Genomic DNA, 12,909 nt, shown 5'->3' with positions numbered 1-12,909 from the left:
AAGTATTTGATCATTAGAATGGTTTGGATTTAACGAAATGCGAGAAAATGCACAACCTCTAAATGCAAAATCTCAGGATCCTAAAATTATACCAAAACTTGCTTCAATTCTAAATGGAAAAGTTACAAAATCATATATGTAATGGTGGCTAATCTCAAGAAGTTGCCACGTCCATAGGAATGCGGTCGCATTCTTATTATGGGAAGAATTCAACAAAAATAAGAACCCGCTGCTTATACTGGTTAAGTAAAGTGACATAGGAGGGAAAGTACTAAATTGCTTAGATTGATTGTAGTAGGCATGATCCACCACTAAAATGCTTCAGACAAAAGCACTATTAAATACAAATGTTTCATAATCAGAATATTACAGACTGATAAGTTTTGCCTTTATATTATTTGTTGCAAATGAGCTAGACATCTTATTCATGGCCACATACACTGTCAATCACTCGGTACTCATTACCAAGTTCTCGAGCCCATTATGTCTACTAGTTTTGAAGTTGAGTTTTGTACATGACTTGGCCAGAGGTTGCAGGGGTTATCGGGCACAGCCTAATTGAAAATGAGTATGGATCAGCATGGACCAGATACTCGAACTGGACGCAGGGCGACCAACTATCATCCCCAGCCAGGCCCATATGCTTGTGATCAAGATGAACCTGTAACACAGTAAACCATAAACCATCCTCTGTATATTACTCATAATGGATGTCCAGAAACAATCTACTGGTACGGAAATGAAAGATATGGATTGATGATGTAGAAGAAATTACCTCAATGTCATCTCCTTTGATAAGATCTTCATTATGCGTTGCCCGATCAAGCTCAGCTGTGGTGTAGTAACTTGCATTTAGTTGCATAGGCATAGAGCTGCCATACACTGATGCATATATTCCGAAACCATCCTTGTTTTGGAATGTCACCCATCTAACATCTGCCCTACCTGAACATTCCCCAGGAACTATATAAGGGACATGCATGTCATCCACTTTCTGCTCATAGACCGCAACATGAGCAGCTGCTTTTCTGTCTGGATAACATTCAAATGGTCCTCTTCCATACCACTTAATCTGATCCATTGACTTATCCAAATGGAACTCAACTCCCACACGTGGCAGAAGTCGAAGGTTCGAACTTGGTCTTACATTACATTCAACAACAACGTCTCCTGAACCGTAAATTGTGTAAATCACATCAACTTCAATTTTTATCTTTTTCCTCCTTAATAAAGCACCCTCCTCCTTTGGAACACCAAGAAAAGCCACAGCTATTTTCACAAGATGGTCCGTCTTATTCTGTATAGAACAGCTTTGGGTAATATAATGAAGGTTATTAATATGAGCAGCTTTCCATAAGGAGAAATAACTACTGGCACCTCCTCCTTTGTCATTATCTGTTGGTGCTCGCCAGAAGCATGGAAATATGCCTTTTGTCATCAAAGGAACTCCTTCGACCTACCATTTTTTTTAAATAGGAAACAAAATGAGTATTAATGAAATTGAGAAGTACAATCAGAGCGGTTTCGGTCGTCAACAAATAAGCAACCCTCAATCTACACGAGACAGAACATCCTTAGGAACAAAAAAGAAAAATCATACAATGCTTATCCCAACAGAAAATAGAACAATAACCAGGCAACTACAATCATAAAACCAGGAGGGAAATCATTCTTAAAATAACTTTGGTTTTATAAAGAAAAATGTGTTATCAACAAAAAAAATGAAAATAACAATGGTGTAAAATACCGTCCAGCTGTCAACTGTTCCCGTTTGAACACTAAATATGATCTCCCAAAAGCTATGTCGGCTGACTCTAATTTTATCCCCAATAGTTTCACTGACGAACACAGCATCTTCAGTCTTGATGACCTGGAAATCAAGGCCAATTGTAAAAATGTTTTTATATGACAAAACATGTCAACTTCATTCTTATTGTCAAAGTGGGTATTAAGCAAAAGCAACTACGTGAGGAACAATTTCTCTTTTGGAAGGCAACTGGACTTGGGTAGATGAGATAACATGACCAGCTTCAACCCAGCGTGTTGAACGCAAAAGCTTAGCTGTTATTGTTAAAAAATACTCCTCTGCAGATGATGAAGTCCATAGCGGATACCACAGAGCTGACCACCACTTAATATCATAACTCTTCTGAGGTTCAATCAACGGCAAAGGTAGAATACCGGATCCAAGTTTGCATCCATCCCCATGAACATCCCAGCTGAACTCCAATCCTTGTGTTGTTTTATAAAAGTGGGTATTTGTTATCTGCAAGGTGTATTTCAGGTAAAGAAGTATTCCGGAAAATAATAAAATAAAATGAAAGCAAATACTATGTGAAACTTACCCTTAGTGTTTCTTTGCTAAATGAAACCTTGATTGGTTGGTACACATACTTGACTTCTGAAAACAATAACCAAAGAAATGAGACATGAAAATAAATTAAAAATGACGTACAAATATTATCTTAAACTCAAAGGACAGAGGTACTTGTAAGTATAACATAAATCATCAACTTACCATGCAGTGCTGGATGAGGAGTTCGATCTGGCCATGTAAGGCCATTCAAACAGAAGTTTAAATCATTAGGAACATCACCAAAGTCACCCCCATATGCCCAACGCTTACTACCATCTGCATTATCCTTCAATAGGGCCTGTATACAAAGAGAAAATCTATCACCCCCTGATGTAATTTCTGGTTCTGAACAACTTCGTGTGAGAGAGAGAGAGAGAGAGAGAGAGAGAGAGAGAGGTTAGGGGTTGGTGGTTGGTGGTTGGTGGTTGGGGATAAGAAGAAGAAAATGATGATGATATTTACCAGTTTCAATTTTATGTTGATGTTATGTGGTTATGCCCAATAAATTAAAGTAAAGGGGTTTCAAGAGTGAAACTCAATATTTAATGTAATGTTGATAAATCATCAGTGCATTTCTTATGAACAGCAAGGATACTTGACCTGATCAACCCAATCCCAGATAAAGCCTCCTTGAAGACCAAATGTGCTATCAATTACTTCCCAATATTCATGTAAATTCCCATTGCTGTTTCCCATTGCAGGTGAATACCTGCCATTATTTTCTCGAACTTTTAAGTGAAGAAATTTGCATTGCCATGAGCATAAACAGAGGTATCTTGTATAACTTTACAAAATGAATTAGCAGGTTAGAATACATTTGGCCCAAATTCTAATAGCTTGAGAATTTGGGAGCAGTGGTAAAGCAACAAACTTTTGCATGGTATTAGAGCAAGAGATCCTGATAAAGGTGTAGAGCAAAAACTGCAACCTCCTTTTTTTTTTTTGGATTGGTTGCAACCTCCCTATATAAGTTGAATTTCACGTGTTGGACTCTATTGGTGGAGGGGCCCAAAGGTGAGAAGTGCCAGAATATAAATAACATTTGACTCATCTTCAAACAATAATAAAAAGGGAAAAGTGAAAAAATTTACATACTCGCACAATATCAAAGGGCGTGTTTCATCTGGATCTCTCGAAATCTTCGACATGTCCCAGACCCGCATATACATGGGACATACAATATCCGTGGATGAGGTTCTGGATCCACCCCCTTCGTAATGTACCAGCCGTGAGGGATCCTTTCCACGAACCCAGCCTAAATTCAGGTGAACAAGTCTTGAAAACAATGAATGACATGAAACCGCGGGGGGGGAGGAGATGCTGTTCAAAATTTTGAGGGTGATCATAATAATAATAATAATTTTTCATAAGAAACACTAACATTTTAAAAAATGAAAAATAAAATACAAAGATAGAATATTGCCCAAATTATAGAAAAAGGTGATGTTAACTTACTTACTCAACTTTAGTATAATTGATTATATATCAAAATTAGAGTGCATGCTTCTTTCATTCGAAAATATTCACTTTCCCTAAAGTAAGGCCCATTCCCAGATGAACGCCAGTTCTGACCATCACTTCCTTATTTTCAAAATTTTGAACCCAAATCCATCACCATCATTTCAAGGTAACTTACTAAAGCCACAAAATGATTCCCATTGTCTACTTCTGTAAAATGAATATATCTTCTAGGAGAAATATGTCGAGGTGAAGCAATAATTCTCGAACAAGTACAAAGTAATAACATTTTCTAAAAGTTCCTTCAAAGCTGGACAAAAATATGGATATGATAAAAGAACAGCGGTTTACCAGCTAAAGCAGAATGATTAGGTCCATATCCAGCTTCATTCCCTAAGGACCAAGAGATAATGCAAGCATGATTTTTGTCTCTCTCAACCATGCCTATCACACGGTCCATCATTGCAGTAGCCCAGCTGGGTTCCAAAGTAGGATGCTTCACATGCCCAGAAAGATCAAAACCATGGGTTCCAATATTGGCTTCATCTATCATGTACATGCCAAACAAATCACAGAGCTCGTACCAACGAGGATGTTGGGGATAATGACTGTTTCTCACAGCATTGATATTGTATTGCTTCATTAAAACCAAATCCTGTACACAGAATAGTGATTAAAATTCCAAGAACCATCAACTCCAGTTGCAAATCAACTTGGCTAGCAGAGAACAGACAAGGAGAAGTAAAGTATGTGTTACCTTCACCATGCAGGATTCTATGTTTGTCTTCCCCAGACGTGGATGATGCTCATGCCTGTTCACACCCCTTATTATTATTGGATGCCCATTAACAAGCAGCTGTTTGGGGGCTTTTGATACTTGCCGTATGCCTACTAGGCATGATTCACAGTCCAGAAGGTTGCCAGATGCATCTTTCAATGAAACAGCAAGAGTGTACAGGCTTGGCTGCACACGGTAAACAATCAGTTATGAAATATGTATGTTGGACACAGGAAAAGAGTTCAAAAGCAAATACTGTAACATAAACTCTGGGAAACGAATCATCAGTGAACAACATTAAATAGATAGCCGGCAATCTTTATTTCTTATTGAATCTCTAAAATCTGTCATAATTTTTTTTTATTTTCGAACAAGTGAATTGTACCACTTCCACTCTTCCCCACCATTGCGCTTTCCCCTTTTAATCATCATATTTTCCCTTTGAAGAACAAGCATAATAAAGAAGTGGAACAAGCATAACTTAATGTCTTTCCTTCTATCTTCATCATGAAACCGTTTGATCTTATATGAAAGATGAGAAGATAAAAACATCTAATTAATAACCGAGAACACTGTGTTACATACTGATAATAAACCATATGATTGAATACTTTAATATTCTTTTCCTAAGCTAATGTACAATGCTTTAGCGTTTGCCCATAAGAAGGAAAAAGAAAAAGAAAATACCACCAAATGTACAATGCAAGGTTTTAGATACTTCTTGTTATTGGGGCCACAAAACTTTTAGTTTCATATCATGATTTATCTAATGTATATTTTTTGTTTTTCTCAAAACTTCTTTTCTTACTATTATGCTTGAGTCATCCATCTACTTTATGCTTAAATGGAGCAAGAAAGTACCAAAGCCATACTTTCAACACGACTTGGCTAACCCTTAACCCTAGCTAATGCTTAGGTAAGGGGGAAAGTTTGTAGTCACCTACGTAGTATTCACAATATCACCCCATTGAAGCTCAAGGTAGAAAGAAGACTCGACCTTGGTCCTTTAAGGCATTAAATTTAAGTTAAAAGAAATTTTCACAAACTCTGGAGTCATATGAATGAGAAAAATCTAATTACTCTTAGACTGTTATAATTTAACAAGACATGATATTTACAGTTGACCAATTTTTCCCACATGTCTAGAAGAGAAAATCAAACTAAGTTATATAAACAAAACGGTGCAGCACACACAAACATACACATTAGGTTAAACGGTGCATCACCCTAAAATATTCCCAGTGCCAGGGTACTTCCAGCACTTGACAGACATTTTTGGTAACTCCAATGACTCAACAAAGTTGAGAATATCAATAAGCAAGAAAGTATATATTGCTTAAAAGGGTGGGAGCTTAGGAACAAACTAGGAAGAAACAAAAAATAATAATTCCTCACTTGCTCTGCAGACCAAAGCCTCGGCATGTCCAGTCTCCCTACCAGCCAATAACCATGAAACCCCAGACTCGTGCTGGATGAGAGATTAAGCTTTATACTAGCCACATTAGACAAGTGCAGGTCAGCATATCTATCAATGCTGTACCAGCACACAGTGTCAAATAATGCAGCTTCTATAACATAGTTTGCAAGGACGCTATCTTTAGATGTTTCTCTGGAGTTATCTATTTTCACTTCAACCTGGTCAAAAGTGCAAGACAACAATATTTTAAAATGTTTTCATTGTAGAGCAATAGCACTGAGAAGAGAACATAATCTCATCATATTGCACATTGATATAAGGGTAGATTCCAAAATCTTGACTGATAAATCAATGACAGTCTACATTAACAGACACTGCGATACTCAAAAGAAGAAAAAAAGTGAGCACATGCACATATAATCAGATAGTATGAATAAAAACCATTAACAGACAGGAATTTCTCTAACCTAAGCACATAAGACATTTCCTGTATCCTTTATTGTTTTTGGAGTTTATCATATGATTCAATGGGTTACAAATTATTGTCCATTTATGTGCAAGAGGTCAACCATCTAGACAAAACTGCAAAATATTGTTTATACTTATTACTTTGTAAAAACAAAAAGATCCATCCTCGATTGATAAATACTTGCCTGTATGTCTGCATACGAAAAATCCTCAGCCAGAGTTGATTTGAAAAAGTAGTCTGCAATGAATACCTGCACATCAGTTATTTTTTAGGATTTAATATTATGCAATGCTCCAGTACAGGTAGCAGCACGTTACCAGTTTACGTTAAAGAATAAGGAAATAATTTAGATAATCTATATGTGTAATCAAAATAAAATATGGCTTAGAACATTGAAGAACTAGGTCAGATTTCCATACACACATTATAGCATTAACTGTCCTAATTCTTTTCCTCCAATGTGTCGATTTTGCAAAATGGGAAAGGAAGAACAATAATGACTTGCAAAGAGATGGAGTGATCTTATGATAGAAAAGTAGCCATGCAAATCATCAATGTATACATGCTTGTCCCCAGTCACCAACTATGTACTAATTCCAAGAAGTACCAATTGCATATAGTCCAATTGTAATTAAAAGAGAGGATATAAAGGCAAGAAAGAAGACAATAAAGACCTGTGGCTTGGAAAGAAGAAGCACATCACGATGAATGCCAGATAACCACCAATGATCTTGATCTTCAAGGTAGGAGCCATCACTCCATCTGAATACTTGAACAGCTAGTACATTTTTCTTGTCCATATCAGATGGATAACAATAATCAGTGATTTCAAATTCAGCAGGAAGTCTACTGTCCTGACTGACCTAGCACGATATTGAAAAGTTTGTTAACGTATCTCACAGGGGATTCCTACCAAACCATGCATCCCTTATAAGCGGAAAACAATCTTCAATTTGATATAGTTGTATGTACTCGGTGATACAGGTTACAAAACCGACAAGTGCACATATGACCATCTCAAATGCTTAGGCTTCATCATTTTCTACTTGTGAAAAAGTAAACAAGACTCTACTAACATCCGAATTCCTAACTGATTAAACAACCATCAAATAATTCAAATTGAAACTTCCCAAGAATTGCCCCACCACCAAAAAGAAACAAAATATTTAAGTCAGATCATTCAGCGGCTGGACCATTTATTAAAGAAAGTTCCTTTCAAGGCTAATACATATTCTTGGTATGATAAACAATACATTAACAGAAAAAAGGGGGAAAAAAAAAAAGGAAGCTATGTTCAAAGATTGGTAATTAGTATAACTCAGTCATGTCATACTCACCATGCTTCATTTTTAAGTTATTAACAATTAAATGCCCCTTTTCTTGCTAAACCATATGGTAGCAAAAGACTCTCAGCACGATATACATTATTCTATTTACTTGATAAATTATTTATCAGCAACAAAACAGTATCCATACTCAGCTTTAAGAGTTGGGGACTTTATGTTCTTTATATTCCATGTGGGTTACTCTCTCTTTTTGCATTTTATATTTAACTTTTAATTTGTATATTGCGAAAGAGAAAAGTGAAAAATAGTAGATTGCAAAAGAAGATCCTCCATAGGCCTCGCCTGGTCTGTACTAGTTAGTTGTTGGTTCTTTTTGGGGTTTGTCCCCCCTATCTCATGAAAAAAAAAAAAGATCCTCCATGAGCATCTTAAACTCACTCTCCGTATCTCTTATTCACAAATGTGCGCGATCTTAATCTGTCAACATATACCTGACTGAGATAAATTCCATGTAAAATGCATATGTCCAGAAAACAGTAACACACGCTGAGAAGACTCCATGAATGGAAGTATGACATAGGGTATAGCATAAAAGCATCCACCTACAGGATAATTATGATAATTCACAAAACTTCTTACAAGTATTTATTACCTATATCCTATCGGGACCCCATTTAGCCATGCACAGAATGCAGAATCAACAGCTTCAAAATGCAACAAAATCCTGCGACCTGTCAAATGGTAAACATGTCGTATAAATTTTGCCCACAGAAAGAATGATCAACAGAGTTGAGGGATGTCATGGAAATGTCATTTTTGTGTGTGTGTGTGTGTCTGTGACTGTAATATAGGTGCTTGCATGCATTCATACGTACATACAGCAGAAAATCCAATCTGTGAGGAATACTTCTATTAGTCACATTTCAAATCATTAACAGAAATTCAGGTCATATTGCGCTACATATTACATTTCAAAATGGTTACATTACAAAGTGGAAAATAAAACTTACTTCGATGCATACAAGATATAAGTAGCACAGGTTTGATAGAATACTGATCAGTAAGCATAATGTAAAAGGGAACAACAAAGAAAAATAAAAACAAAAGAATAAAAAAGCACCAATAAATAGTAATCAGCTACAATCAGCAAGGCAATCAAATGGATCATACCCTTCCATTCTTTAGGAATGTGAAAGTATGTCCTATAGCAGCCAGTAGGGTTGTCCACAGGAACAAAAGGTGGATCAAGTGGAAATGGATAAACAACGTTTGTATAAATAGGCCGATCAAATCCATGCATCTGCCAGTTTGAAGGAACTGTTCCATGAGAGAACACAAAATAATGAGACACGGTCGTTGGATAATAATTGCATGTGTTAGATATGAAAAATCATGATAAATTTATAACATAAATCATTCATAAATTTGTTCCATATGCTATTGCTAAAGCTCAAATCACTACAAGGAATAAGGTTATCAAAGTATTCTTAAATTGTCTATTTTGGAGAATAAAATAAAATAAATACGGAATCATGAAATCATAGTACAAACACTTAGAAAAGAATTTTCACAATTATACAAGCTTCAGTTAGCGCCTATAGTTCCAAGCACAATTTATTATCTGGAAAGAACTGACTTATTTGTGAGCGGCACTTACTGAACAATTTCGCTAATGCATATGCGTATCTCTCTTTAAAGAAAATGAATAGTAAAATAAAAGGCCAATTTATGATAGCGAAAATCCACTATGAGAATAACCAGTAGCCAACAAGCAATAAAATGGAAGTTTTTCCTTTTCTTTCCTTGAAGCTAATCCACAGTGAAGTTAAGATTGGATCCCAACTCTCATGTGCAGCTGACTCTTACGTAAGCTAACTGAAATACAGAAAAAACTAAAAATAAAAATAAAAAATTCCCCTCATTATAACCCAAACATTTCATACACGTTACTAAACATGCCTTTCAAATTCTCTCACTTAGCCATAAAATTACCTTGAATGCAATACTACACTGTTGCAAATAAGAATATATAAAGAAACAGCGCAGAGAAAACTCGTAGTTGAAGTAAAATGATGCAATAAGTTTCTGGCATGCAGGTATAGATACATATTTTGCAATGAAACAAATTTCATTAATGATTTTATGAAACAACCATCATTGCTATATTCTAACACAGCATACCAAATATATATGTGTAGGTTTGTCAGATTTTAAGGCAAGAAAAAGTGAAAGATACATATATGCTTACCTGGCAAGGTTTCCCACTCAGAATCCTGAAATGCAGTGTCATAAAAATTTACAGGAACATTTCTAGGACTGGAAGCCAAGAAGAATTTCCAATAGCCTGACAAAGACTTCACAAAAGGCAAGTCCTTCACCCAAAGGGCCGCGCTATCAAGAGCTCCAGGAACAGCATCATCATCCCAAACAGCAGAGTTGGATACCAGAAAATTCACTTTGTTGCGCTCATACCAGTATTTAAGAGATCCTACACCATATAACGAATGTCAGATATCTTCTAAAAGAAATAGAAAAGAAGTAAGATTCCAAGCAAATGATAAGATAAAATAACACACAGAACTTAGAGAGGGGGGGTTCCGCATCATGGACCCAAACCATTATACCAATTAGAAACCCTCTATGTGCCTATAACGTAGACCTTGTTTCGTGATTTCAAGGCTTGGGAATAGGTACAAGATTCCTGTCCCATGTTCCTATACCAAAAGCTCATCTTGATGGCAAGATGCAACGTCAAGCTCAAGCTCATATACCATACCATGATGCAGTTTCTGAACAATGTGAGATTCTACACATATTCACAACTGCATACCATGTTTCCCTATTCACTCTTCATATTTGAGAAAATGCATTTTTACCAAAAACCAATGCAACAACACTCCAACAAAAATTCAAAATGTGTCAGGCCAATCGATGAGCTTGTTTATACATAATTACTATACATACTCAATCTGGCGGATCCACCATGGGGTCAATGGGGTCAGACGACCCCATGGAAGATCTGGATTTTAGTGGTAGGGACTGGTTTTTGCCCTTGGCAGCCATGGAAATGACCCCATGGAGAAGAAGAAGCTTCGGTGGGCTGGGGTTCTTCTCTTTTTTTTTTTTTTTTTTTTAAAAAACTGCTTTCCAAAACGACGTCGTTTTGGCCAATGCAATTTTTTTTAAATGACCTATCCAAAACGACGTCGTTTTGGGCCAGGAAAAGGGGCTGCAGCTTCTTAGACAGCACCGACCCGAAAAGTAGACCGTCCAAAATCCCATTGTTCATATTCCTCCTCAAGCAACAACCCTAATTCCAACGTCGTTCATTACCCAAGACCTCCACCAGCACTCATCTTCAGACCATGGAAGAGAAGCATTTTCCGTCATGTTTAATATTATCTAAAGGTCCACTTCAAAACAAAATAAGAGATGAGTGGTTGAATGATAACTTGTTGGTTATTTTAAGAGAGATATGTTTTTGCTTGTATTGAAAATGAAGTTATAATGCTATGATTTCAAAATATGAAACCTCATCGTGGACAATTGGAACTTGTAATATTGTTTTTGACATTAATTATGAGTGAAAGCACTATCGTTTCATTTTCAATATTTTTTTTTCATCTTAAAAAATTATTGGGTGGGTAGTTTACACTATGACCCATGAGTGACAATTCCTACATCCACGCTGAATGTGTGTTTGTAAAATTTGCAAAGTCGAAACATCTAAAGACATTGCTAAATCATTTCCAATAAATATTGCATGTAGAACCTGAAATTTATAATAAAGAAAATAGCTAAATGCATTTATAATATACTAGCATTACATGAGTACTTCATTTTATTTTTATCACATGAAATCCCCTAATTCACGATCATAAACCCACTTCATAGAACTCTTCATCTGAAGATTGAATGTGATTCTGAATCAAACAGACTTAGCAGTTATATCCCAAACATTTACAAAATTCCAGCAACAAAAATCTCCATTAACCAAAATTTAACAAGACAACGTGAAACAATGCAAAACTTCCAGCAACATGAAAACACTCTTAATCCAAATACGAAACTGAAATTGAAATGGGTTTAGTTTCTCACCTTCAATTGAATCATGGCAACGTAAAGGGACATGTGCATCTCTCTTCCTCCACTTGATGAGAGATTGGTCCTCCCACACATGATGTCCATTCTCTAAGAGAGAAACGAGTTCAACCGGTAAAGAAGAAGCCATGGCTGATTCTTGGTAGTAAACCGATCACTTCCACCACATATCAGTGGACTGGTAGCTGATCTTGTGGATCAATCTGACTCAAAGTACTTTAAAGCAGTAAAACATCAAGACGTTGGTGCCCTACGGTCTAATAGATGTCTAAAAAAGTGGGCTAAAAGAGCGGATCTTCCCCTAATAAGAGTGGAAATTTCTCATCCAAAAGACTAGCAGCGTATTTGTCACATAATATTTTCGATCAGGTATTTATTGTTAAATTTTGTTAGAAATAAAATCCTGAGCTAAAGCCAAAGGAGTATAGGTGTTGTAGGGACACCAGCACGGCGACACGGATATGTGACACGGGAATACAGGGATACGGGAAAACGAAAAATCTCAAAAAACTAGAACATGACAATAAAAAATAATAATACTTATAAATATTTAATTGAAAAACCAAAATATTGATGTTAATACTTCAATTTCACAATTATATATAGTGAAGTTCAAGCTTCCAAGTCTTTCAAATGTAGTTTATTAATTTCTTATGAATTATAATTGAATTAACACATTAGCTGATCCTGAATATGAGTATTTGGAGAGTATCTTGAGTGTCCATGCAACATATAGCCTAGTGAAAAATAACATTGACTTGCAAACTTATGGTCTCAGAATCGAACATCTATGACACTTTAAACAATGTGTTGCATGTGCGTCGTTAACCTTTTTAATTTTTAATTTTTTTACAAGCAATATTGATAGATGAGGGAATTGAATCTAAGACCTCAAGTAAAGGGATAAATACTCTTAATCACTTGAGTCACAAGCCACTTGCAATCGTTTTTTTTTTAAATTGGCAAACTACAAGTCCTAACAAGAAGAAAACCACGAAATTATTTCACATTAAATGACGACCTTGCCCTTAAATATACAATGTT

The 12,909-nt window shown here is 36.0% G+C and overlaps 1 protein-coding gene across 6 annotated transcripts; it reads right to left on the bottom strand.

Moving 5' to 3' along the window:
• Positions 1 to 257: 257 nt before the first annotated feature.
• Positions 258 to 12,181, bottom strand: LOC103330829 (uncharacterized). Of its 6 annotated transcripts, none has more exons than XM_008233441.3 (17): positions 11,863 to 12,181; positions 10,013 to 10,252; positions 8,935 to 9,081; positions 8,417 to 8,495; positions 7,153 to 7,336; positions 6,663 to 6,728; positions 5,988 to 6,227; positions 4,572 to 4,778; positions 4,166 to 4,469; positions 3,452 to 3,611; positions 2,957 to 3,065; positions 2,519 to 2,654; positions 2,346 to 2,401; positions 1,967 to 2,266; positions 1,748 to 1,870; positions 776 to 1,456; positions 258 to 661 (listed from the first exon to the last, which is right to left on the bottom strand). In XM_008233441.3, exons 1-17 carry the CDS (start codon positions 11,993 to 11,995, stop codon positions 491 to 493), a joined length of 3,336 nt encoding a protein of 1,111 aa, XP_008231663.2. In that variant the 5' UTR covers positions 11,996 to 12,181; the 3' UTR covers positions 258 to 490. The 6 variants fall into 6 exon arrangements, with proteins under 6 accessions (XP_008231663.2, XP_088907802.1, XP_088907801.1 ...); XM_089051676.1 differs by lacking the exon at positions 11,863 to 12,181 and adding an exon at positions 10,729 to 10,869; XM_089051675.1 differs by lacking the exon at positions 11,863 to 12,181 and adding an exon at positions 10,389 to 10,843.
• Positions 12,182 to 12,909: the final 728 nt, after the last annotated feature.

This window comes from Prunus mume, linkage group LG5 (assembly GCF_029339155.1).
Source record: "Prunus mume cultivar Tortuosa linkage group LG5, ASM2933915v1, whole genome shotgun sequence".
NCBI classification, from domain to species: Eukaryota; Viridiplantae; Streptophyta; class Magnoliopsida; order Rosales; family Rosaceae; genus Prunus; species Prunus mume.
This window is presented reverse-complemented; position numbering and strand designations above follow the sequence as displayed.

Coding starts and splice junctions, on each gene's coding strand:
- LOC103330829 (XM_008233441.3), bottom strand. CDS start 11,995: ATGGCTTCTTCTTTACCGGTTGAACTCGTTTCTCTCTTAGAGAATGGA. Junction 4,779..5,987: donor GGCTTTGGTCTGCAGAGCAA/GTGAGGAATTAT, acceptor TACCGTGTGCAG/CCAAGCCTGTACACTCTTGC. Junction 1,871..1,966: donor AAAGAGAAATTGTTCCTCAC/GTAGTTGCTTTT, acceptor CTTGATTTCCAG/GTCATCAAGACTGAAGATGC.